The 25,168-nt window shown below is 39.8% G+C and overlaps 2 protein-coding genes across 3 annotated transcripts in view; one reads left to right on the forward strand and one right to left on the reverse strand.

The window, feature by feature from the left end:
* The window catches only part of poc1a (POC1 centriolar protein A), a 40,496-nt gene extending 15,592 nt beyond the window's left edge, over positions 1-24,904 (reverse strand). For both annotated transcript variants that reach the window (XM_036002326.1, XM_031302071.2), the window contains exons 1-9: positions 24,673-24,904; positions 22,025-22,109; positions 21,687-21,858; positions 21,320-21,499; positions 21,075-21,182; positions 20,778-20,893; positions 17,806-17,939; positions 13,928-13,996; positions 13,522-13,662 (exon numbers count right to left, since the gene is read on the reverse strand). In XM_036002326.1, coding sequence (XP_035858219.1) covers positions 13,522-13,662; positions 13,928-13,996; positions 17,806-17,939; positions 20,778-20,893; positions 21,075-21,182; positions 21,320-21,499; positions 21,687-21,858; positions 22,025-22,109; positions 24,673-24,687 — 1,020 coding nt within the window. In that variant the 5' untranslated portion in view covers positions 24,688-24,904. The remainder of the gene's footprint in view (positions 1-13,521; positions 13,663-13,927; positions 13,997-17,805; positions 17,940-20,777; positions 20,894-21,074; positions 21,183-21,319; positions 21,500-21,686; positions 21,859-22,024; positions 22,110-24,672) is intronic.
* On the forward strand, positions 22,917-23,895 carry b9d2 (B9 domain containing 2). The gene has a single exon (XM_031302072.2). The coding sequence runs from the start codon at positions 23,203-23,205 to the stop codon at positions 23,728-23,730; it is 528 nt and encodes a 175-aa protein (XP_031157932.1). The 5' UTR covers positions 22,917-23,202; the 3' UTR covers positions 23,731-23,895.
* Positions 24,905-25,168: the final 264 nt, after the last annotated feature.

The raw sequence follows: 25,168 nt of genomic DNA on the forward strand, positions 1-25,168 counted from the left end.
CGGAACATCTCCTATCCAGGAGCGTATGTGTAGAGGGGCCAGACCTTACTCCGCAGCACTGTGGAGATACCGTGCGTTCATGGGCATCGGAAAAACATTTTTCCCAGTGAAAACGTCATCATTCACGTCACTTCATGTGGGAATCAGAGGTGGGAAACTGAGTTTCCCAGTTGGTGACGCGTTGTTGACAACTGACGTTTGATGTAGGCGACTTTGGTTCACTGAAAATATTTCAATGACAATAAATTATTCATTGTGGACAAACGCCTCTGCCAAGAAACATACACAGACATAACATGTTTCAAATTATTCATAAATAGGCCCATGTATAAAAAAACACCACATTATCCGTGTCCTTTCCCGTTCGTTGTCCTGCAGATAACACAAACAAACACCTGTTGATGTGCTGTTTGTATGCTCGCATAAGAAAACAGCAGCAAATCTTTTGTTATTGTGGCCTCCATGTTTTCACACACCTGATGCTCTAAGCTACGCCCAACAGTTGGTGGTAGTCATGCAACAAGTTGTTATGCCAAACGCCAATATAACAGAAGAAGAAAAACACGCATGTGAACGCTGGCAGTCGGAAAAACAACGTAACCACCGGGGCGTTCCCTGATATTCCCAGGTGGCATGAACGCACCAATAGGTCTGGCAAGCGAGACTAGATAACCGGATGGACGGACTTACAGAGATTCCTGCCTTTCTTAGTGAGCTGACTAAACTTTGTCTTTCAAGTTAGTTAGTTAAACTTTTTTAGTTGCCATTTGCAATAGAGCAGTAAAATAGTTTATAGAGTGTACTCTTAATATATCTTAATACATACAACCATTTGCAATGTGACATGTGCACATAGCGATGTTGATGCTAAAACAATATATTGATCTGCGAACTCAACATGTTTTGTACCGCCGTAGCCTTACGTGGAGCCAGGGAAAACCCTGATACGCACAAGTGTACACACACACACACACACACACACACACACACACACACACACACACACACGCAAACACAGTAACCACCCTCCTAATGAATCACCTGAAGTGGAAAAACCAACAGTGGAAAATTTCCTGAGGCCCAAATTAAACTCTTAGTCTGACACAGCGAGCCATCAATACATCCTGCAAGCGACATACAAAACTATTAATCACTCTACACACATGCACACATTATTCACACACAGAGTAGGTTACCCACCTTAAATATTCTGGGAATGGAGCAGGAAAGTGAAGAGAGATGAAAAAGCATATGAAGAGACAGACGGATGTGTAAAACTCTACAATTTCTCCTCGGCAGCTGGCTCTTCAATCAATTTAAGTTTTAATAGAGTGATATGTGGGTAAAAGGGCCAAACCAACAGAGGATGGCTGTAACCAGATTGAATAAATAAAAAAAGAAATATATGTTAAAGACACCTATCACCCAAACATCCCTGAATGCTAAACTCTTACAATACCAGGGGAGCAGGGTGATGTACTGATAGTTAAAGATAAAGTTTACCTTCTGGTAACAGCAAGCATCTGCCAAATCTCCCCAAACCATCTTGAAACCCTTAATGCTCCAGGGACGCTGTTGTACAGCATTATCAACAATGTACGACGAGTTCTATGTGTGAACAAAGGTGATGCTGCAACAGTAACAGTAAGAGTTTCCAGTTGAGAAAGAGCACGAGTCATGTTGTGTACTAAATATGTACCATGTCAAACACAGGTGTAACTAATAATAGAGATGCACCGATTGACCGGCTGGTGACCACAATTGGCCGATTTTCACGTCATCGGCCATGACCGGTGACCTGCCGGTCAGTCTGACATATGCCGATTTACATGATTTACATCGCGCAACATCAGCACCACACGTGCACATGCAGGGTTTCTGCTACATGCATGTAGCAGCAGCGCACTGCCACTCAATCAGCTGTTTATGAAATGTCATAAAGTCGTAATTATACACGGCTCTGCAGAGCCGTCTGCTCTACTGATCTCAGGCGAACAGTTGTTCTATATTGGATGTGAAAAGAGGGAAATGATTATTCCATAACATTGCACTTTAGATGTGTGTAAATTTCCCCCACCAGTAGTAATTTATATAGTTCTATTTTATAGTGATCGATTATCTATTCAAAAAATGTTCTATGTTCTATGAAAAATGGTAAATTTTCTATTAAAGAAAAGATAGAAAATAAATATTTGTGTGTGCTGTAAAGTGGTTAGAAAAAAATGAAATCGGAATTGGCTAAAATCAGTATCGGCTGGTCAAACTCAATGAAAAATCGGAATCGCCCTAAAAATTGTAATCGGTGCATCTCAAACTAATAACATTAATGATGGCTACACTTAATACACTTGCACCAGTGCACTGGTATTGTGCATTCTGGCTCACTGGCATATCTAACAGGGCCATCATTAGGTTATTAGTTACCCCTGTGCTTTGAGAACTCAAAATGTCTGCCATTAGAAAGGTTCATTGAGGACAGTGTTAAATGAGAAACTAGAATTTCCAACAATTTTATAGGATTTTTCCAACATTAGTACAAAATGCTTAGGGTATAGGAGGAGCAACTTACACTAAACACCGAACAGTGATGTTTTATTATTTGTGAGAAATGCTCCCCTCACTGCTGAATGGTTAATCATTTTTGCATAGAAATCACAATTTCAAAGAGCAGTGCTTTTGATTATAACTGACGGAATCAAACTGTAGGGCTGTTCCCAAATCAGAGACTTCAGACTGGTCAATCAAAATTTGTCAAAAAAGTGCAGTGACTCAACTGAAAAAAGTGCAAGCCTACATGGCGGGCTTCTCCCCTATTAAACTCCACCGTAGCATTACTGGAGACATTTTACTGTAATGTCACACCCACTTAGCCACAGGAAGAAGTCAAATAATGCAAATAACAACAATATGGACCCAGAAGTACAATGTGTTTTGACACCAGCTGTCACTATTTAATTCATTTGAGTTTAAATTGACTGTTCAAGGATAATGTGTTTTATTTTAAATTCATGCAAAAAAACCCGCCTTTTCCTTTATATCACTCATAGCACAGCTGGCGATAATAGATCTTGTTGTTCTGCCACAGAAGAAACCGTATTCTGCCATATATTATTGTAAAAACAAAACTCCACAGACCTAAACATTTTGCAAACAAAGACAATCCATCATGCTTTCCTTCTGAGGCTTAATCACAATTAAAATATAAAACAAACAATATCTCTCTCTTTAGGTAAGACTGGAGTGTGTGTGTGGGTGTCATAATATAACCATAAGATGTAGACAAATCTTTTCACCAACTGCTGACATCTTAGTTAATTACAGTGGAGCAAACATTTGATGCCAAACTGCTAGTGACGCTTTTTGATGAATGAAGCCTGTGGTGACTCAGCTCTGACTTATGCTTCTGGCCTCAGCTATAACTTACAGAATCGACAAGGGAGGGTGTTTCTCACCAAACCCTTTTATTAATGCTCCTCAGTCAACTTCTCACTCTTATTTTGCATCTGTCTCTGACTGCTTCCCCCACTCTTTTTATATAACCCCTTTTTCTCCCTGCTACACCTTTGTCTCCCTTTTTCTTCACATTTCTCCTCATCCCCATCTCTTTTAATCGCTCTCCCTGTCTTTAGTGCAACAAGGATAAACAGGTGTCTGTTAATGGCTCTAAAGTTTTCATTATTTCCAATGCGTTTGTTTCCCATCTCAATGTTGTTTTTTTGTCTTCAGTGTGCTCATTTAGGTCTGGCTCGCTCACATGCTCACCCTGTTTTCCCACTTTCTACCTCTCCGTCTCGCTGATGTCCTCTCGCTCCACTAGACCATTATGCACTCTTTAACTCCATCGTTATCTCATCTTCAACACTCCCTTGTCACACCCCGTGCCTTTCCCTCTATACCCTGCTGTCAAATGTATTCAACTCCCACTGTCAGAACAATACCACCTGCCTTTCCATACCAGCACCTCAGATGAAAATACAACCACAAACTGCATCAGAAACAGCAGTCTTCAGTGCAATGCTCTGAGGTCTTAAATATACCTTTATGGATTTTTTCACTGCTTGTTGAGTCTTTAATTAAGGAGAGTGCCAGTAAAGTTTGGTCTAATAAAATAATGGTGAAGGAGATAGAAGTTCATACAGCTACTGCAGTCTCAGAACACCCTCCCCGTTCTCCAATCCACATCCCTAAAGCTGAGTCGAGTTGTGCAGTGATGTGTGTGTGTGTGTTGAGCTGTGAAGGGAAGCCTGCTGTGAGTGTGCAGCTCGTCTATCTGCACATGTGAGTGGGAGAAAGACCCAGATGTGAAGCTAGAGACAGAAAGGGGGGAGGGGGTTCAGCGGGGGATGGATGGAGGGATTAGGGCGGATGTGATCAGAGATCTGATCTGCCTATCAGCAAAGCTTGGCACACACTCACTCACTCACACACGCACTCGCTCACTCACACACACACTCTCTCTCACACACACACACACACACACACACACACACACACACAATGCATCTATTCTCACACACTGAAACTGCGACACAAAGATTTATGCCTGACTGAACCGCACACACTCTCAGTGTTTAGGTGGCGAGACTTCATTTTAAAGCTGTCTTTTTGTGTTTAACAAATAGGCCTACATGGTCCTGGTACAGCACCCATCACTGGCAAATTATCATGGAGCTTCACATCCATCCAAGTACATTAAAGGATCAGCATATCAAATAAGCTACTTAAGAAATCCCCGTGGATTTGATTCTGAGAGGGCAGCAGCCATGGGTGGCCGTTACCTCTGTATGAATAGACACAGCATTACGGTCTCATTAGTCAATTTCTTTCTGGTGAAATTAATTATAGCCAAAGGCGGTTGTGTGTAATACTGGATGTTCGGCATAAAAAAGGAGGGAAGTTTTCAACACCTAGATCACATTAGACAATTTAAAAACAGACTGTAGTCAGAGGGCTGTAGTCCTGCTTGCTTTCCGAGCCAGCCTCTGCACTACGAGCCTCAGCCGACAATTAAGACATAGAAAGACCTGTGGTTTTCTGGCTGAAAAAAAACAATGTGTGATTTTCATTAATAAAACACGCATTGCTTTGCGAGCATACAGATACATCATATCCCATAAGTCTTAGACATAGTCGTGCTGTCAAAGCCTCGAGGGAGCTGTAGTTGTTAAATGCTGTTCTGGACAAATAGGAAAATATTTCTGAATGGAGATGCACTTATTAGCCAATTTATTAGGTACACCTAGCTAAAACTAATGCAGTCTAATACAACAGCCCTGCAATAAATCCTACCTTCATGAAGGTCATTTTGCTGTTGTTGTTTAAAGAGGTGTTGATTCAACTGTAAGATCATTTTGGAGGATGACTGACAGGTGTTCAATTATTTTGTCATATATCAATAAGGACAGGCTAAGTAACATAAACACCTCTCTCTATAAAGCCATACAGTTCAACAGCACCACAAACTACATCCTCCAAAATTATTACACAGTTAAATCAACACCTCTTTCAAACTGAACTGAAAAACTGAACATTATAAACGTCATGATGGTTGGATTCATTGCAGGACTGTTGTATTAGACTGCATCTACTTTAGCCACCTGGCAACTGAGTGTATAATTACATGCACAATAGGGCTGGGCGGTATACTGTCATTTTAAGGCCGTCTGCAGTGTAGTTCATACACTGATAAACCAGAGAATTGTACAGTAACAATCGGCTTCACGTTCAAAGAAAGTTTTTTTTATCATACACTCTCTCTCATTTACATTTGTTGCAGCTGTATATTTTCAAACAGGGAAGGAAACCCTATCTTTGCTTTTTTATTTTGATGACAGTCGTGTTTTAATAAAAGTACTTGTGATATCTCACATGTGGCTTTGACTTACAACGGAACATTTAGCCCACTTTGTAAAAAAATACCGAGATTAGCATTAATTCTCTGAGAATAAGAGGGGGGAAGGAGGGTGAGGTCCCATTGGTCAAAAATGTATTCATATTCATATGTAATTAGTTGCTTTTCCTTTCTGCATTTGTGTCCACCAGTTTAAGGAATGTTCTGTACAGTGCACACATGCTGCCAACTGTTTATAAAAGTTCTTACAAACAAGTGAACATATGTTACTGTGATTATAGTGACTTTGGTGGTGCTAGTGGCAAACAGCTGTGCCTTTCATCTAGCCTATACACTGTTATTGGACCCATAGTAAAATAGCCCTCAGGTATTACTGCCATTAAATCTTAATTAGGTACTGTATAATATTAGCTATGTTGGTTGCTTCTTCCATGAAAAGCTGTGCTTTGCTTAGAGTGGTTAGTCTTAGATTTACTTAGCCTAATTAATGTTTGTCATAAGACTCAAGAATAATGTTTTATGCATTCTGAGATATGACACATGCAGTGTGTTTTTCAAAGTATATGGGTTTGTCAATGTATGTATTATTATTATATTTAATTTTCACTGGACAAAAAAGTGACATATTTAAACAAACTTACAAACATACACAGCGCACATTTGAACAAAACAAAAACAACCATAAACAAAAAGAAAGCTCTGTGTCACACAATAGGGACTATCAAATGGGAGAGTTAAGATGTCTAATAATTGGGCTACTCTAACATTTTTCCTGAAAACCATGCATGTTGCTTTGAACCCTCTCAAGCTGTATCTCTGAGACTAGTTCCCTATGCCATCTGGAGCACTGGTAGCCTTCCATTCACGAGAATGATTCTCTTTGCTACTAACATACCAAACATAAGGGTCTGCTGTACAGTATATGGCAATGCAAGAGAAGCTTCAGAGCAACCAAACAAAGCAATCAGTGCATCAGGTTCAATCTGTAATTCATACAGTTTACAATATCAATTAAAGATATCCTGCCAAAAAGGAACAATCTTAGGACAAAACCAGATAGTATAACCTAGAGTACCTTTTGAGAAGTTGCACCTGTCACACATGTCAGATACAACTGTCAATGTATAATTTTAAGATTCAAATTTCTGCATATGAAGTGTAATCTTGAGTGTGAACAGGCTAATCATATTCCCATTTTGTCCTGTATGAGCTCCAGTAGTGTCCTGGCTGCTTTCAGACAGAACATCCTGTTTAGTGTTTACTACTGCATATTCTGCCTCTCTGAAAATAAGTCAATTTAGTTACAACAGCACATTAGATCCACTTCTCCTACATTAGAGTACATTTCACTGTTGTATACTCTCCTTTTAAACTCATAAAGCCTTTAAATACTCAAGAAGGAAACGAACCCATTTAGACGAGCTTGTGATTTTTCTCCTCTCTGCTTCCTCTCAGGCAACATGTGTCTGAGACTTGCAGCAGTTTATGAGAGATAAAAGGGCCAATATTAATAATAAATTATGAATGGATAAATAATACATGTAAAGGAAAATCTAGCTGGGACTTCCAGGTGCAGCTACTACCATTACTTTAACTGTAACAACTGGCAGATGACAAAGAAAATAAATGTCACTGCCAGGAATTAACAAAGGTTAATGAGGTTTGTGTGTGTGTGTGTGTGTGTGTGTGTGTGTGTGTGTGTGCGTGTGTGTGTGTGTGTGTGTGTGTGTGTGTGTGTACACTCTAACTGTAAATAAATACTATTTGAGCATCATTTGAATAGTGCTAGTAGCAGTCAAGAAATGTATTTGGTATTAGCAGAAATGATCTAGTGTGTGAAGTCAAATGCAAAGCAGTATGTATTATTAATATTATTATTGTTTTAATCATTTTAAACAACTTTTTTTGACTTGATGTTTCAAGTAAAGCTGAGTGATATGTGGATATGATGTCTGCCACTAAACAAGAAGCTTATGGTAACAGCATCATTAGTAACATGTTTAACATGCAGCAGTCAACAAAAGCCAGAAAACTAAAAGGTCAAACTCCACCAGGGCTGGATCTGACATGTCTCTGTTTCACCTCCATCAGTCAAATCTAATATGTAGCCAACCTAATCATTACAACCAGGTTTACTTGTAGCCTTTGCAAAAACTTGATGAATCACTTTATTTATGCATGAGGTTTTGCATTGATCTTTTCCCTACATTATATATTTATAGCTCTATGTTTTAAGTCTACTCAGCCATTAAAATGCTCTGCATGCATTTTATCCACATGTTAGAAAATAGAATATCTTTATTGTCATTTTACAACAAGAAAAACTGCATCATCTGCCTCGTCATGCTGATTGAGGCAGTAATTGTATCCGCTGGTCTATAAGAGCTGAGCTGTCATTCAGTTTTTGTTCTTTGGTTTGTAGCCATACGTTTTTTTGACTGCTGAGTACCGCTCAGAACAGTTACTTGACTGTGAATTTAAGCTAGTTTTTTTTATATCTTTTGTTTTTTGCTCTGCTGTCAATCCTTGTACGCCATCTGGTAAGGACAGTTCATTATTTGCTTGTGGAAAAGAGGAAAACGTTTCAATTTGAAGTTTGAATGATAAAGGAAATACATGTGACAAACGAAAGAAATCAGTGGATTCTGAGTCATGTTAAAGTGCGCATTCCAAAGGACAAGAAGGGAACAAATATGTTGTCTGAAAGTTGCTCCTTTAGTATATAACCACACATTTTAGTAGAAACACAAAATATAGGTATGAACCTAAAAAAAACAGTAAATAAAAGAGGTGTCTTGTCAATGCATGTTTTTATAGAAGACAGAGCTAACACAAAACAGTTGAACCATTTTGCACTTTGTTTCTTAAAGAGCCCCTATTATGCTTTGGGGATTTTTCCGGTCTTTAACTGTTATACAGTTGTGTATGTAATAGATGTATAAAGTACACAAAACACATTTTACTCCAAATGGAGCTTTTTCTCCCACAGACAGCACTTTTTCTCAACTGCCTGAAAACAGGTCGCCCACATTACCATTTCAATTTCCTCAATTAATGATGTCAGTGATTGAGAAAGCCAGCCCAGTTTTTCATATGTGCAGCCATAGGTGCTGCCTGAGCAAGCACAGCCCGCAGTGGCTTATTTGAATTTGGTTGACCAATCACAACGAGTGGGCCAGCTGACCAATCAGAGTAGACTGGGATTTTCAGGAAGGCGTGCCAAGAGTTCAGACAGTGTTTCAGGTAGAGGCACAACTGCAATGGGCATTATGAGAAACATAATATGTTTTTCGAACATCAAAGCATGGAAACCTATTCTAGTAGACCCCAATAATACAAATATGACGCTGAAAAGGAGTATATGGGCTCTTTAATCAAGCAGATGTGAAGTAAAGTGATGAAGCTTCACACAGCTGTAACTGAACTGTATTTGAAGAAAAAAAATCCCAAAGAAAGGTTTCAGTGGGGTTTTACAGAGTTTACAGTTTTTAAGAGAATACGTTTCAAGCATTGCACTACACAAGTCAATGTAAAGGAGATGTTAGAAATAACCACCCTCACATAGCTGATGCTGCTTAAACACTTGCTTGCAAATACTAAGCCTAACTTGACTGTAGAGAAACATCTGACATCAACATCGTGTTTGCCATTACTGAGTGTCTCAGGGAACATTTTTTGGAAATTGTCCTACATCTTTTGTAATCAAGTTTCAATGTAAAAACTTGCTGACATTGGAATAACAGTACATTATAAGATGTGTGTAACATGTGTTCCTTACCATAGTATTCTATCCATATCAATTCTATCTAAGTATTCTATGTTTTATGTACTAGGGACTTTAAGATTTGCTAATTAGTCATATGTTTTGTCTTTCAAAGCCATTAATTATCCTAAAGTTCAAAGTAATTAAGTTCCCAGTTAGTATTACTAGCACTGGTTAAATATCACACCGTGTCTATTTTTTCACCTGCTAAATAAATTATTAATTACTAGTCTTATGCTATTCTGGATTTCCAATTAAGTATAAAGGCAAGGAAGGCAGCATCACTGTGGGTGGCTCCTGACTTCTAGCAGAGCGATCAATAAGAGAAAGCAAAGACAGGGAGTGTGTGTGTTTGTGCGTGTATGTGAGAGTATGTGCGTGTATGTTTGTGTGTGAGAGTGAGTGAGTGAGTGAGTGAGTGAGTGAGAGAGAGAGGTTAGTGAGTGAAAGAAAGAAAGGAGAAAGAAAGAAAAGAGAAAGAAAGACAGAGAGCACCTTGGCTGTGTCCTTGTTGATGTAAGTAACACTGTAGCAGTCAAAGGAGTTGAAATCCAAACCACTCCCTGAGGTTCCCCAGCCAGCCGGTGACACCCTGTCCCCTTTGTGTGTGTGTGTGTGTGTGTGTGTGTGTGTGTGTGTGTGTGTGTGTGTGTGTGTGTGTGTGTGTGTGTGTGTGTGTGTGTGTGACATCTGACAAGGTCTTTTAATATTTAAACATCGCTAATAGCTGCACTACTCTCTCACTTTCGGTTTGTTTCTAATCATTTATCTTTTCTGTAACCTCCATATTTTTGAACTCTTTTCACACACACACACACACACACACACACACACACACACACACACACACACACACAAACTTTTGTAATTATTGAGTAATTGTTAATGTCATTCAGGAATTATTCAAAAGATTTTCTGTTTCTAGTCTGTGTTTTTCTGTCATAATTGTAAACTTAAATATTTGGGGGTTGTGGACTATTGGTTGGAAAGCATTGGACGATGTTATCTTGGGCTCATGGCATGACGTGTTGGGCTTTTTTCACTTTATTCTGACATTTTTTTTAAAAGATTCTTCAGGGGGGAGAAAATCAACAAATTAGTTTATAATGAAAATAGTTGTTAGTCGCAGCCATAGTTTGAACCTGTGAACAGCACAGATTCAGGATCATTTCCCATGCTCCTTGTGTGCTGTGACAACCGTGCTCGGATTACTTCATAAAACCCTGTTTTTCTGTGACCAAGAAAGCAACAAGCATATCAGATGCAGATTTTATCACTACCTCATACCTTCTTATGTCAAAATTTGAATTATGATAATAAATAAATAAATAATAATAATACTGTACTGTTACTGTATGACACAAACATTAGTCCCTTTCAAAATCAAACCCCTGCCTGCCATGAAGATGAGGAAATAAATTTGTTCAACCCTAAGAATAAATGTTAGTATTAATTAATAAATGATTTATCACTAGTAATGAAAATGTGTTCTACTTCCATTTTGTTAAGGTTTTTTAAGTTGAGAAAAAGTGCTGTCTGTGGGAGAAAAAGCTCCATTTGGAGTAAAATGTGTTTTGTGTACTTTATACATGTCCCAAAGATCTATAGAGAGTCAATACCACTACCACCAATAGCACTTAAATTATCAATTATGACTACACAGGGCAGAAAACTGAATGTCTCATCACTAATTTATCTGCTCCCATTGTTTGGGTTTATTGATGATACATCAGCCTGTACTCTCACAACAGCAGCTTTGCATTCAGTCTGGAGACTAATAAGCATGAATGTAGGAAGTTACAAGAGTCTTATATAAAAGACATTGAAATAAGATTGTATAGGACAAGAAAAAAATAATCATAACCACAAGCCAAGTGAGGAGTGACTTAGCTTAACGTGCACTTGAAGGAATGTCTTTTTCATCTTTCCTTTTAGTTTGTCAGTGCCTCATTTCAGCACTCTAACTAATTCATAAGACACAGTAATTACAGTGTTTAAACACAGTCATACTTCATTACTTCTTAAAAATAAATAGTAAAATATCTCTATTTTTGAGGATGTAGTCATAAGCTGAGCACAAATTTAACATTTCATCAATTTCATGTGGTCAGAAAGATGAAGAAAAAAAAATCTTCCTTCATATCAAAGTGTAGATGCGGGAATAAGTAGGTATTTCTTGCCCTGCATGTGAGATATGATTGTAGCTTTGGGCCACACTGCAGACTTCAAAGGAAGGATATGCAGGGAGGAAATAAGCCAGCTGCACTGGCAGCATGAAATACTGAGGGGCATCTGTGCATGTGCATGTGTTTCTTTATGTTTATTTTGGAGGTAGTCACCACACATGCATGCAAAGTCTTTTTTGTGCTAATGTGAGCACTTGCGTACATAGACATGTCTGTGTGTGTATATTTGTGTGTATATACCCTGTTGGTCAAACTATACAACACGGTCTCACGACAGTTCGTGTAATTGTCACGTTATTTTTAATCTATTGATTCGTGTACAACAATACGTTTATCTCGTTTTTTTTTCGTGGTGGCCAGCACAAAAAGACTAACGGGGAAAGCAAACGTCACACCCCGGGACACGATCTGCGGTCTCTGGGGGACATGCGACAACAACAATGGGACGGCGGAGGTTGGGTTTAGGAAAAAAACTACGGGGAAAGGACGCCTCACACGCCGGGAGACGGTCGCGGGGACACGCGAGAATAACGGGACCGTTGTGATTAGGAAAACAACGGGGAAACAAAACGCCACACGGGGGACGCAATCCCCGGTCTCCGGGGTGAAAGTCCTGTATTATCGACCAATCTCCCTATGCGGATTTTCGGCTTTTCATACTACTCCCTACCGTAGTCGTGCTGTGATCACGAAATATGCTTCCCACTGAAATACATTACTTTACATTTTCGTGCTGGCCACCACGAAAAAAAACGAGAAAAACGTCCCTGTGAACACGAATCAATAGATTAAATTATGTGACCATTTCACAAACTGCCGTGAGACTGGGTTGAACTATACGATGACTTCGCTTTTAAATCATTTTGACAACCCTCAGGAAAAAAAACTTTTTAGCCACATGAATATCGAAATCATCACTATGTTGTTGATTACTTTAAAACCTTTTCTTAAGTGTAGACATATACTGTAGCCTCTAGCGCCAAAAGGTTTTGGAATTGCTATGGCAATGGAAAACCTTGGGCTTGAAATCAGAAAGCTCCAGATGATCACCTAGTGTTATAATCAACCTTAAACATTTTCAAACCGCAAAATCAACTGAAATATGGGGCATCCTGGTGACTTAGTGACTAAGAGGCATACCGAATAACTGCAACAACAGCCTGTCTGTGACAAATAACAAGCAACACAGGTGTCACTAAAGAAATGTTCCTGTTCCCATTCTTGAACTTGAATTACTTCTCCTGAAGAATCCATAGTACAAAGTGCTCCGTAACATTGTGTCTGTGGCCAAAATGAAAAGGAGTTATGACGCAGCTAAGCATATACCAGGAGATCAATGTCAATGCCAGTTCTAGATGGATTTTGAATTAAACCAATACCTGTTTTCTGAACAAGCACGCTTCACCAATGGTTATTTTTTAAAGAAGGAAGTTACTTTAAAAAAAAAAAGCATATATTGCTGGACTCGGTCGAGACCAACTAGAATATTTGGCAAGATCAAGAGAAGTCCAAGTGCAAATACAAATGAGTCCAAGAAAAGTCAGAGACAACAGAAAAACGTCTCTAATCCGGACTCGAGTCTGAACACTGCTCTAGGTACATAGGTAGGTGCTGTGTGTCTAGGATAAAAAAGGAATTACATAAAATGTTGGATTTAAATGAGAGATCAAAGTAGATTTGCTGTCAGTTCGCTGTGGCTGTCTTCCGCTGTCTGAACTTACCTGGCTGCGGAGTACAGATGGATGCGAGGGGTGCGCCGTGGAGCTGGCTGGTAGTGCCTGCAAGCTGAAAGCAGTTTTATGCTGCAGCCTGACGCCATCATTGCCTTCAGCACAGTCAAAGTTACTCTTCCAAACCATTACCTGTAAGGTGAATATAAATCATTGCTTGTTCCACAATAATACATCAAAGTAAAATATTACCAATAATCTTATATACAAAGAATGGATTGACAGTTTGCTTTCTCTTTTTTAAGTTCTTAATTCATTTTCATGAGTGTTGTTTCATAAATTGTCAATTTTCCTTTCTGTTTCACTACCAATGGTATAAGGAAGACACATAACATTGCCAATTGGTAGACTATATCTTGGGCAATGTTTTGGATCAGTTAGAAGAATAAGTCATCACCTGTTCATCAGAACCTCCAGAGGCAAAGTGCTCTCCTGTCCTGGAGAAGGCCACGCAGTTCACTGGACCCTGGAGTGAGGGGAAAGAGAAACAGAGAGGTGGTGAATGGAGGTGATAATACAGTAAAATCATAGAGAAGCATCCTGAAACTATACGCTGCAAACTGTTTATTCAAGGTGAAAGGAAAAGCAATATCATTGTTGCTATGAAATTGTGTGCCCCAAAAAAAACTAATCCCAAGAAAAATATACAACAAGCACCGGAAGATCTATGCGGTGCACATCTAGCGCCAATCTCATGAAGTGGGCTAAAACAATTAGTCAACAGATATATTAATTAATCAGCAACTAATTTGTTAACTGCTTAATCTTTTAAGTCAGGGATCTTCAACAAGGGGTCCGGGGCCCCTACAGGGTCCTCAGAGTTGCTGCAAGGGGCCACCAAATTATTGTTTGATATTTCTTTGAAAGTTTTTCTTGTTGTTTTTTTTAAAATTAGAATATGCCTGAAAATAGACATTACCATGAATCAAACATATTATTAGTAAAGATAAATCGGCCTATTCGTAAAAAAAAACAAAAAAACATTTAATTTACACAATATTGATGATTCGATTTAGTTAAGCTTAAGGATACACTGTGCCTTTCACATGTATGTTTCACATTAAAACATGATGTATACATATAAATACTGATCCATCCATTTCCATTTATCCAGCCCAATTTAATATGCAATTAAATCTTTATACAATATAAGTAGTAGGGGGTCCCTGCTCTGTCTCTCTTTCAGTTATGGGGTCCTTGGCCTAAAAAACGTTGAAGACCCCTGTTTTAAGTCATTTTTCAAGCACAAACCACAAACACAAGGGCCAGGACTCATTGCTTGTCTTTGTCTTATGTGACAATAAACTAAATATCTGTGGGTTTTGGACAGTTGGTCTGAAAAGCAATTTATAGACTTAACCTTGAGCTTTCGCAATCTGTGATGGCCATTTTTTAGATTGTTTTTAGACAGTTGTCAGTTGCAGCCTTAAAAAATAAACAATCCCTGTGAAAAATGTTGCCATATATTTGTTGCATTCAGCCCATTCATTCATTTTCAAACCATACATATTGTTATTTGAAAAAAAAAGTTTCTATTATATATAACTGTAGTAAAGGTTTAGGTATTCATGTTAAGCGGGGGGAAGTGAACACTACATAATTTAACAAAATACAAACATAATAATAAATACTCACTTCAAAAGTTATCTATAATATAGCAGAGCTGAAGAAGATTAAGTGTTTTTGGGTCTATAACGCAAAACATTTAGGAAACAAAATGATGCTCAGCTGTGGCAGAGCAATCAATAACAGAAAGCAGAGACTCAGGTGGGGTGAGGTCAGACATGGTCAGAGCCAAAAAGGATCACCTGCGGATGTCAGGACTTTGGCATGTCGTGTGTGTGTTTGTGTGTGCGTGCATGAACCTGGAGGGCAGACAGAATTCAGCTTGAAAAACTCAGAAATCTAATTCTCGTTTTTTTTCTTTTCTCTACCTCAAAATGCACAATGGGGTCAACAATTCGACATGAGCCCTCTAACTGTGTTCAGAGAGAGGATGAAGGAGAGAACAGACAAAAGGAGGGAAAAGAAACGGACAGAGAGGCAGCTGGGAAGTTAAAAAAAATAGGGAGCTGTGTGTCCTGCGGCTGGCATGCAGACAGGCTGGTTTGGGTGAGGAATGGTTTCCCAGAAGCACCTGAGAGAAGCAGACGGTGTCACTATGGCAACGCGACGGCCTGACAGACAGCATGTTCTGTCTCTGCTCTGACTAATGCCTGCTGCCAGGCTGGCACTTGCCATGGCCACACACACACACACACACACACACACACACACACACACACACACACACACACACACACACACACACACACACACACACACACACACACACACACACACACACACACACGTGTATGCCACGTTGTGAATTGAATTAAGTAAGGGATAATGTAGAGCGAGCCGGTCATTATTGCGAATTAGAACACAGGGTGATCATCATTTTCTCCACCGTCTCTCTCCATTTGTGATCTGCTGAATGAGCTCCGTATGAGCACAAATATTGATTAAAAAACGGCTATCCAGAGTTTATGACCACAACTCCGTCCATGGCATTTAACAGACCGTATTGACCAATCACAATCAAGTATTCAACAAGGCCCTGTAATAAAAGTAAATATAGAAGTTGTCATGAACACTATCTGACAGAGATCATAAAGTACAGCACAATAGACAGCTGATAGAGCTGTGCTGCACATCATAATTAATTGACGTTGCTTTAAAATGGCAATGCAACAATGCCTCGACTTCCTCTTCTCTCACGTCTCTTACTTGACTCCTCCGCTTTAGGCACCAAAACGACTAGTTACATTTAGGAAAAAGGTTGTGGTTTGGATTAAATCACTCCAGAGGAACACGCATTTCCAGGGTGTAAGTAAGTAAGTAAGTAATAAATGGAAAGCATTAAAAAAAATAATATTGTTCCCCCCTTTTTTGTGCTGATCCGAAAATTTATCCGATCCGTGACTCAAACCATGATCCGATCCGAACCGTGAGTTTTGTGATCCGTTGCACCCCTAATCGTAAATCGTATGTATCGTGATTATTTTTTTTTGCAACAATTTTTAAAATCAAATAACTTTGTAAAAACACTACCATGCCATCTCTTTTGTGGGGTCTTTAAAAGCTTAAGTGTATTGACTAAGTTGAAGACTTTCTTAATAAAAAGGTTTTGGATTAGTCAGACAAAGGAGCAGAGAGACAAATTAACCTAAATTAGGCTCATTCTACCCAGCCAGGTAAGGAACCCCTGAGGCGAGGTAAACAACAGTTTGTCAGATCCAACAGAAATAAACATTCCCTCAGAGCCCTGATGTGTTTTGATATACAGTACATGCACATAGGTCTACACACATACACAGACAAACAAACACATAACAGAAATAAACCTACACACCCACACCGAACAGATGGGGTCTCTCCCAATTTCAAGCTATGCGACTGGAGAGACAATTATCACCCTGAGCGCTCACAGATTGGCAAAGTCACCACTGAGCCAAAAAGAACAACAACAGAAAGGGAGACTCAGAGTGCAGGAGATGACAAATTTGGAGGTGTGAAGCGAGAAGGGGAAAAGTGCTGTTTATATCTTGACAAAGAAAAGAGTCTTGGCAATAGGTTGAAGAGAAGCGTGTGTGACAAAGGCAAAAGTCAAAGAGAGGGATAGATAAACAGATGGACCACATGTGGTACTGGCAAGCAACTGATCTCCACATCTAGCCAGCAAGCCAGTCCATCAGCTGTTCAAACAGCCAACTAGTCCAGCCAGCCAAAAGGAGTATATGGGAGGTGGGAACAATAGAGAAGGACAAGGAGGAAAATGAGGACGTTAATGATAGTGGCAATGCTAAAACATCCCCAGAATACACAGAGAGGAGTGCGAGAGAGAACAAGGACAGGACGGAAACAAGACAGGATGAGGAAGAGGAGGAGAGGATCCACAGGAACGGAGAGAGAAACACAGATCTGTTTCCTTCCAACAACCCTGAGATGAGTCATGAGTGGGCTGCCCGCTCGCCTGGCAAGTACTAAAATACATACAAAAAAGGCATCAGACGCACACACTCACACACTTCACAGAATCAAACATGCACAAAGGATAACTGTCCACACCAAACCTTTCACATTCCACCCCCCCCCACACACACACACACACACACACACATACACACACAAGTAATACATAGGAACAGCAGAGCAGACTGCAGACATGACCTGATCATGACTGGGTTAACTGCATGTGTCATATGTATTTGTGTGTGTGTGTGTGTCTACCTGGTGTCCATGCAGTGTATACAGTAGCTTGCCCTCTACAAGGTCCAGTATCTTCATTGTGGAATCGCTGGATGCAGTGATGAGGAAATTACCAGCCGGGTGGAAAAACAAGCTGTTCACCACACCACTGTGGACTGAAACACACACACACACACACACACACACACACACACACACACACACACACACACACACACACACACCAGACATTTTGTTACTGTAATGCTAGTCTATCAACGACGTTTCATTTCCAGGATTGTTCAGGCGCAGCCGGAAATTACGCCGGATGTCCGTCTTTTCGGCCGGATGTCCGTCACTTTCCGCTTACTTTGTGTTGGCATTCTAAACTAAAACAACTTTGGAACGGGCACATGTTCCACCAAAACAAGTTCCTTCCCGAGGCTATTCTGGGAAGGCACCATCATTGTGTTCGGCGCTAAGCGCCGCCCAAGACAATTGTGATTGGTTTAAAGAAATGCCAATAAACCAGAGCACATTTTTCTCCCATCCCTCCTCCGGAGTGCTGTGGGGGAAGGTCTGGCAATGCGAGACAACTGTAATGCAAACTGAAGTGTATCCTTGTCCAATTAAAGACAAAATGTTAAAAAAAAAAATCACACTGTTACAGGCATTGCTGTATTTTGTAGCTTTAAATAACATGGATTATTAAACATTATGATTAAAATCATGATGACAATAACAATGACACAATTTAAAGAGATCTAATTTTTTGGACGTAGACAAAACTTTGTTTGTCAAAGTTAATCCTAAAAAAGTTCATCCATTATTGACACTCTCAGAATAATGTTCTTTTGCCTTTTCCTTCTAAAACTGGATGCCTGAGTACCAGGTCAGTCATATGCCAGCACCTAAAGGGTTCAGTGTCTTGCTCAAGGATACTTCAGTAGACCAGATACAGCTTACTAACATGGTTGCCTGGATCATAATGAAGTGCACTGCTGCTGTACATCACAAGGTCTCATTTGCTATGTAACTTGAGAATGGCTTAACATCAGGTTTACATTAGCAGATATCATTACGTCAAGTATAGTAGCCTATAGCAACTAATCAAAACTTCCCCAGACCTAAAATCAATCTAGCATTTAGTGAACTGAGTTCTTAACTGAGACAAATGAGAGGGCAGCCAGACATTCGACGAGCAACATGGTCCCTCTGCTGGCTGCAAGATGCTATGACATAAATAAGATATACTGATACAGTAGCTGCAAAAAGATGCATCAAATTATACTGGGAGCAGGGGGAATGTGCTCTTTGGGTATGGCTTAGGATCACGCAAGGATTACTGAGCAATGCAAACACAAAACCAGTTGAATTAACTACCCACACCACATTTTAACCACAATTTGACACTTAAGGCTGGCACAACTGGTGATTAACTAGAGTATGTGAAGTGAGAGGAGAGTTGAAGAAAGTAAAAGGAGAGGAGAGGCTTTTATCTTCATGCCCCATCTCCTTAGACTGATGTGATTATCCATTATTAGATCTCACAACTCAAATTCATTTAAGAGAGCTGATTGGACCATCAGACTGAGAGGCAGACTGACAAAAGGCAACATGGCTTGGCTTATTGAATATGCAAGGGATCTTGATTACCACTTTAATCGTGAGCTTTATAGCTTAATTTTATCTTGGTGTTATTTCACTAATTTGTTGTATTTTTCACTGTCTAAAGGTGGGGCTTTACTTCAGCTGTGTGTTGCAGAGTCTGGGTGGGAGTGGATGACAAGACTTTGACTGTTAAGACATTTATCTCCCAAATACAAACATTGGGCTGTGGTTTTTGCGAGTGGTTTTACTGTGATAGGGATCCACTTTATGATAAAAGCTCTATTCATATAATAGCTAAAAGGCATCAAGAGTGGCTAAACGGAGTGTCTTGAAGCAAATAATGTAGTAAATGCTTCCATAAATGTTTGCCTTTAGAGTTGATGTGGTCAGGGGCGTTTCTAGGACTTGAGGAGGTTCGGGGCTTAGCCCGGACCCATTTAAATACACTGAATGCAATGCAAAACTGTGATTGGCTTGCCCAGCTTGTTAATAACCAGTGTATGTTCATTTTAGCTTCCAGTTTGTAGATGTAAGTTAGATGGCACCAACATCTGGCCCAATCATAATAATAATCATAAGGTTTTGTTTCCAGATTTGTGTGGTGACTTAAGATGCGAGGGGTCTGGGGGTGATATTTTGAGAAAAATAAAGTTTAGAAGTTTTAGAATAAAGTCACTATATTTTAGAAAATAATTTACCTGCACCATAGTCTGCTGTGCAATACGTGATTGCTCTGCTGATACAGTAGATCTCAGACCGTCTGACAGACTGATCTGAATGAGACAACGTTTAGGGAAGTGGCTGTACTACATCGGAGGTGGAAAACCGAAACTACGACAGAAATACACGGAGCTCAAATGCGACACATCTGCCGCAGCATGTCGACAGCAGAGAGCGCGTCCTTTGTCAACCTGAAGCTGCACAGCTTTTTACAGCAAGAGTGGACACTAAGCGAAGCACAGGTCTGCTTCAGAGCTCCGTGTGTTTGAGTCTGAACCATGGACTGTAAACGTCACGTCACAGGAACTTCAAACTAAATCATTAGTATTGCGCTCCTAAATTTTGTGTTAATGGCATCAATGTATTAGACTGATGTATGCAGTATTTGCAAAGCCAAAGCACAATGAAATAAGGCAACTTATGATTTTGGGGGTTTACGTAGGCTATTGTCCAGTTTCATATTTGTCAGTCAACCTTTCAAAATACATTCGGGGCTACACTCAAAACATTCGGGGCTAAAGCCCCGGCAAAATCGGCTGACGTCGCCTGTGGATGTGGTTGTCATTTATTATTGCAAATAATAACTTTGCATTAAAACAGTGATTAAATGCAAATTGTGGTTTTGGTGTAGCAATTGACCATGATCTTCAAATGATGATAATTACAAACTAAATATTTCATACCTTGGTAGTGCTGTAGCATCTTATGGGATCTGATGTCCCACACCTTGACAGAGTTGTCAGTACTGGCTGCAGCGATGCATGTTCCACTGGGATGGAAGTCCACATGGTTTGCATAACTTAGGAGAAAGAAAACATGACATTTAATAAAATGTGGTATTTGTTAACAACACTCTATAACTGAAGCTGATGCTTTTAGAGATGTTGTTGTTACTGAATCAGTGTAAATATGTGTGCCCATATTTAAAACAAATTATAAATTACACACAGTAAATAATGCTCTAAACCCTAAGTGCTCACCCAGCATGTTCATAGAAAGAATGAATACACTCTCTGCTATTCTTGTCCCACAGCTTTATAGTCTTATCATCACTGGACGACACAATCAAACGATCATCTGGAGAAAACCTGCAAAAAAATGCATTGAAAATTCTAGATCAAAAACTGTCCGTTATCTCCGTCTTCTGCTTCAGTTTTTCACTATTAAAATGTGTTCATTAAAGTTGTAAAACAACTGAGAAATGTTTTGTGTGTGTAGATCGTACTTAGCACAGCGGACCCAGTTGATGTGCTGGTTGAGAGAGAAGAGAAACTTTTGCCTGTGGACGGTCCACACTTTGATGGTCTTGTCGTCAGAGGCTGTGACCAGATTCTGTCCGTCACCAGAAAAGTTAACGCTACGCACAGTAGCCGTGTGAGCCTTGAAAGATGTTGACTCAGCCTTCCTGTATACACACACAAGACAACACTAACCTTCTTCTATGTTGGATGAAGCAGAAAATTCAGTACAAATGTCTAGTTTTGTTGCTTTTATGAGTCAGAATCATTGTGCTTTGCAGTAGCTTTCTATTGCAATACAATAATAATGAGAGATGTACCTAAAAACAAAAGCTGGAATACTTCAAAACTCACATGCTGGGAACCCAGAGCCGTACAGTCTTGTCTCTGGATGCCGAGGCCACCAGGTGGCCAGAGGGAGAAAACTGAACAGAAAGGACAGCATCTTTGTGTCCATCAAAACGATACGCTCGCATCTGAGGTTTCATGTTCCAGATCATCACACAGGAGTCCATAGAGCCTGTGGCTGGAAGAGGAGGGAGCACAGGTGTAGGAACTGAACATGTTGTGCATGAACATAGAAAACATGCCACACAGTAAAATAAAATAAAAAAAGACAACATCAAATGTGCAGCAAATGATCTGGCCACAGACAAACACAAAGACACAGAGTAAAATAAGGCAGCAGTTACCAATCTGTTTCATGTTGCAGCTTAAGTCCACAGTCGTAACAGTGTCCCTGTGACCCTTGAAATGTCTCTCCAGAGTTGGATCAGACTACATGATAAACAGAGAGACAGATGGAAGCAGCCACATCAAAGCTTGTGAGCACTTGTTTCAAAGTATTTCTCAATAACATTAGTCATGACTAAATAAGCAACAGTCAAAGTTCCATTTTTTTTCTTCTTTTAAATCATCCTTGGGTATTACTTATTTTAACACTTTGACATCCAGAGGGAAATTGCTGTGCAGCAGTTCCAATATAAAGTGTGAAAGAGTTCAAATATATAGAGTACAAATAAAAGCAAAAATATAAACAATAAAGATCAGTAAGGTGCAAATTCACAAGGATCATAAAAATAACCAGGTTGGTGGTTGGTGCAAATACGAGCTGAACAGGGAAGACCTCTGCTGTCCATCTCTCTGTGTGAGGTATCTAGATGTATTGTAGAGTTTGATTGACACAGGAAGAAAGGATTTCCTGTGAGCCGTGGGGTGGCACTGTTCCACAGTGTTACTTGTTTCTAGACTTACAAAACCCTGTTTAATTCTAGACATTGCAACAAATTAACACTCGTTTTGAGCCTTGCAATGAAGTAGAATTCAGTCTTCATCGGTGGTTGATTATGATTAATGGACATGTAGTCATTTGTTATGTATTTGTCTCCAATGCACATATGTTATTTTATAAACGATGCCAAACAAGGAAACACGTCGCAGGGACACCCCTACTTATTTACGCCCTCCGCATAGCCTGCCAGGCACCGGTTTTCAAAGTTGTGCCACCGCAAAGAAATCTCCACCAGTCAAAATAGCTATTTTCTGGTATTGTGTTGGAAAAACTAACACTATTTTTGCAAAATTTTGGCTTTATTTCTCTAAATGCTATTCAAAAATGTAGGATCTGTTGGCATTACGACAGGAAGTGCTGCCTGAGAAACTACGCTCCGGGTGAAATGTGACGAGTATATACATCCCATCCATGGTGGTAACCGGTGGTAACAGCAGGCATCACCAAGGAGACGGGAGCTGTGGTGCTAGCTAGCAAGTCAACATAGGGCTAGTCTATGCTAGCCGTTAAACTCGGAAGAAGACTAGCTAGAGCGGGCTTCTCGGTGCTGCATGTTTTGTGTAAGTGGACATTTGTAACATGGCAGAGCTGCACATTATAGGCCAGATCATTGGGGCCGGTGGTTTCCCGCAGAACAGTCTATTTTGCAAATGGGGAGTTCACACAGGAGGAGCATGGCGTCTTCTGTCTGGGTTGAAGGAGGGTCAGACCCAGGTGGATATCCCCCAAACAGGAGACATGGCGTACTGGAGTCACCCGATTGATCTGCACTACGCGACTAAGGGACTCCAAGGCTGGCCAAAGCTTCACTTCCAAGTGTGGCACCAGGACTCTTTCGGGCGCTGTCAGTTGTACGGTTACGGGTACTGCCATGTCCCTTCCAGCCCCGGACATCACCGGATAAGCTGTGTGACCTGGAGGCCGCTCGGCTCATGGCAAGAGCAGTTGGCACAAATGTTTGTCGGCGGTGGACCCCAGCTCCGTAGCCCGGATCTTATATACAGCGGAGCAGACAGATACAGACTGCACACCGAAGCTATGGGAACTGTGGAGCTGGAGCTTGGCATCATCATGAGACACTTTGACAAGTATGGCGTCGAAAGTTAACGCGGTGAAATATGAAGACTTGAGGAACATGTGATGGATTTTATATTGTGCAGGCGGAGGTCTTAACTTTACAAGTTTTGTACTCTTTTCTAAATTGTGTTTGTGCTTTTATATACTTGCTAGCGCTAGATGTGTAAATAAAGAAAATATTGTCTTAACGAAGTTGGTTTCTTGTTGATGTCATTATCAGACCACTCAGGGATTAGTGGGTAGATCATTCACAATTAACGTTATTTATCATATTTATCTTCATCCTACATGATTGCCTAGACAGTTCTTAAAATATATTTAAAATGTTATATTCAATGTATATACGAACATACGTTTTTTAACAACTCCAATTTCACTACTGTATTATTCAGAACCATGCCATGGTTTCGTGGTTTTCACTCCATCTTACATCCCAAACTTTACTGATATACAATACATGTTATGGGTGTTTTGTATGCTACAAAAAATAATTATTATAACAAAGAGCAAAATAGTGTATCAAATATGAAATAACCTAAATATGACACCTAAGTAGCATTACAAAACTCTCAGTGGCATTATTTAACATACAGCCTAGCCTGTGTGGATTTCAAGACTACATGCTATACACTATATAGGCCTACAGTAGGCTTTTACACAAGTGTAAAGGTATAGATTGCAGTGAAAGCATACAGACAGACGGAATAGTAATTCACTTTTAACATTATGTTACACAACAAAGTGTTAAAAAACACAAAAGTTTAGACTTTTTTAATGTCACAGTTTGATGTTTTAGTTGCTAGAGTTGTGCCGTAGACTTGACCTGTACAGACGTACAACGTAGATAGTTCCCATATCATATAAAATAACTATTTAATTGCTACCTTTACATGTACACAGCGCCTGTAAAGCTACAAACAGGAAACCAACTTCAGTGTACCATGCAGCTAACATAACGTAAGTTACACTTACCGGTGCAGAAGTCATCTTTCCTGATGTTGGAGATAAACAGCCCGTGAAAGCGACTGTCCTGACCGTTACAACTAAAATGTAACTTCACTACGTCTTTATTACGGTGAATGAGACAGTCTACTGTTAGCTCACCTTTCGGCTAACGTTAGCTTACAACTATATTAGCTGGTAGTTGCTGACAACAATAAAGTTCAGTTTACGCGCCGCGATTGGGCGCTGAGCGTCTGGGCGAATTTCTTAAAGGGAAAGTTGTGCATTTAATAACTTCTATGAGTAAAACTGCGATGTCTCAAAGCCAATATTGAATAAGTATGATTAAATAAAATGCTTTCCAGTTGAGCAATCAAGAGGAAATTGTTGAAATGATATGACTCTATCTAGATATTTGAGTGAAAACTTTTAAACTTCTTTTTTTAAACGCACCCATAGAAATAAAATGTAGGCTACGCACCATTACCGCCAGGTGTCACCAGTGTTGCACCGTTAGAAATCTTTA

This window comes from Sander lucioperca, chromosome 6 (assembly GCF_008315115.2).
Source record: "Sander lucioperca isolate FBNREF2018 chromosome 6, SLUC_FBN_1.2, whole genome shotgun sequence".
NCBI classification, from domain to species: Eukaryota; Metazoa; Chordata; class Actinopteri; order Perciformes; family Percidae; genus Sander; species Sander lucioperca.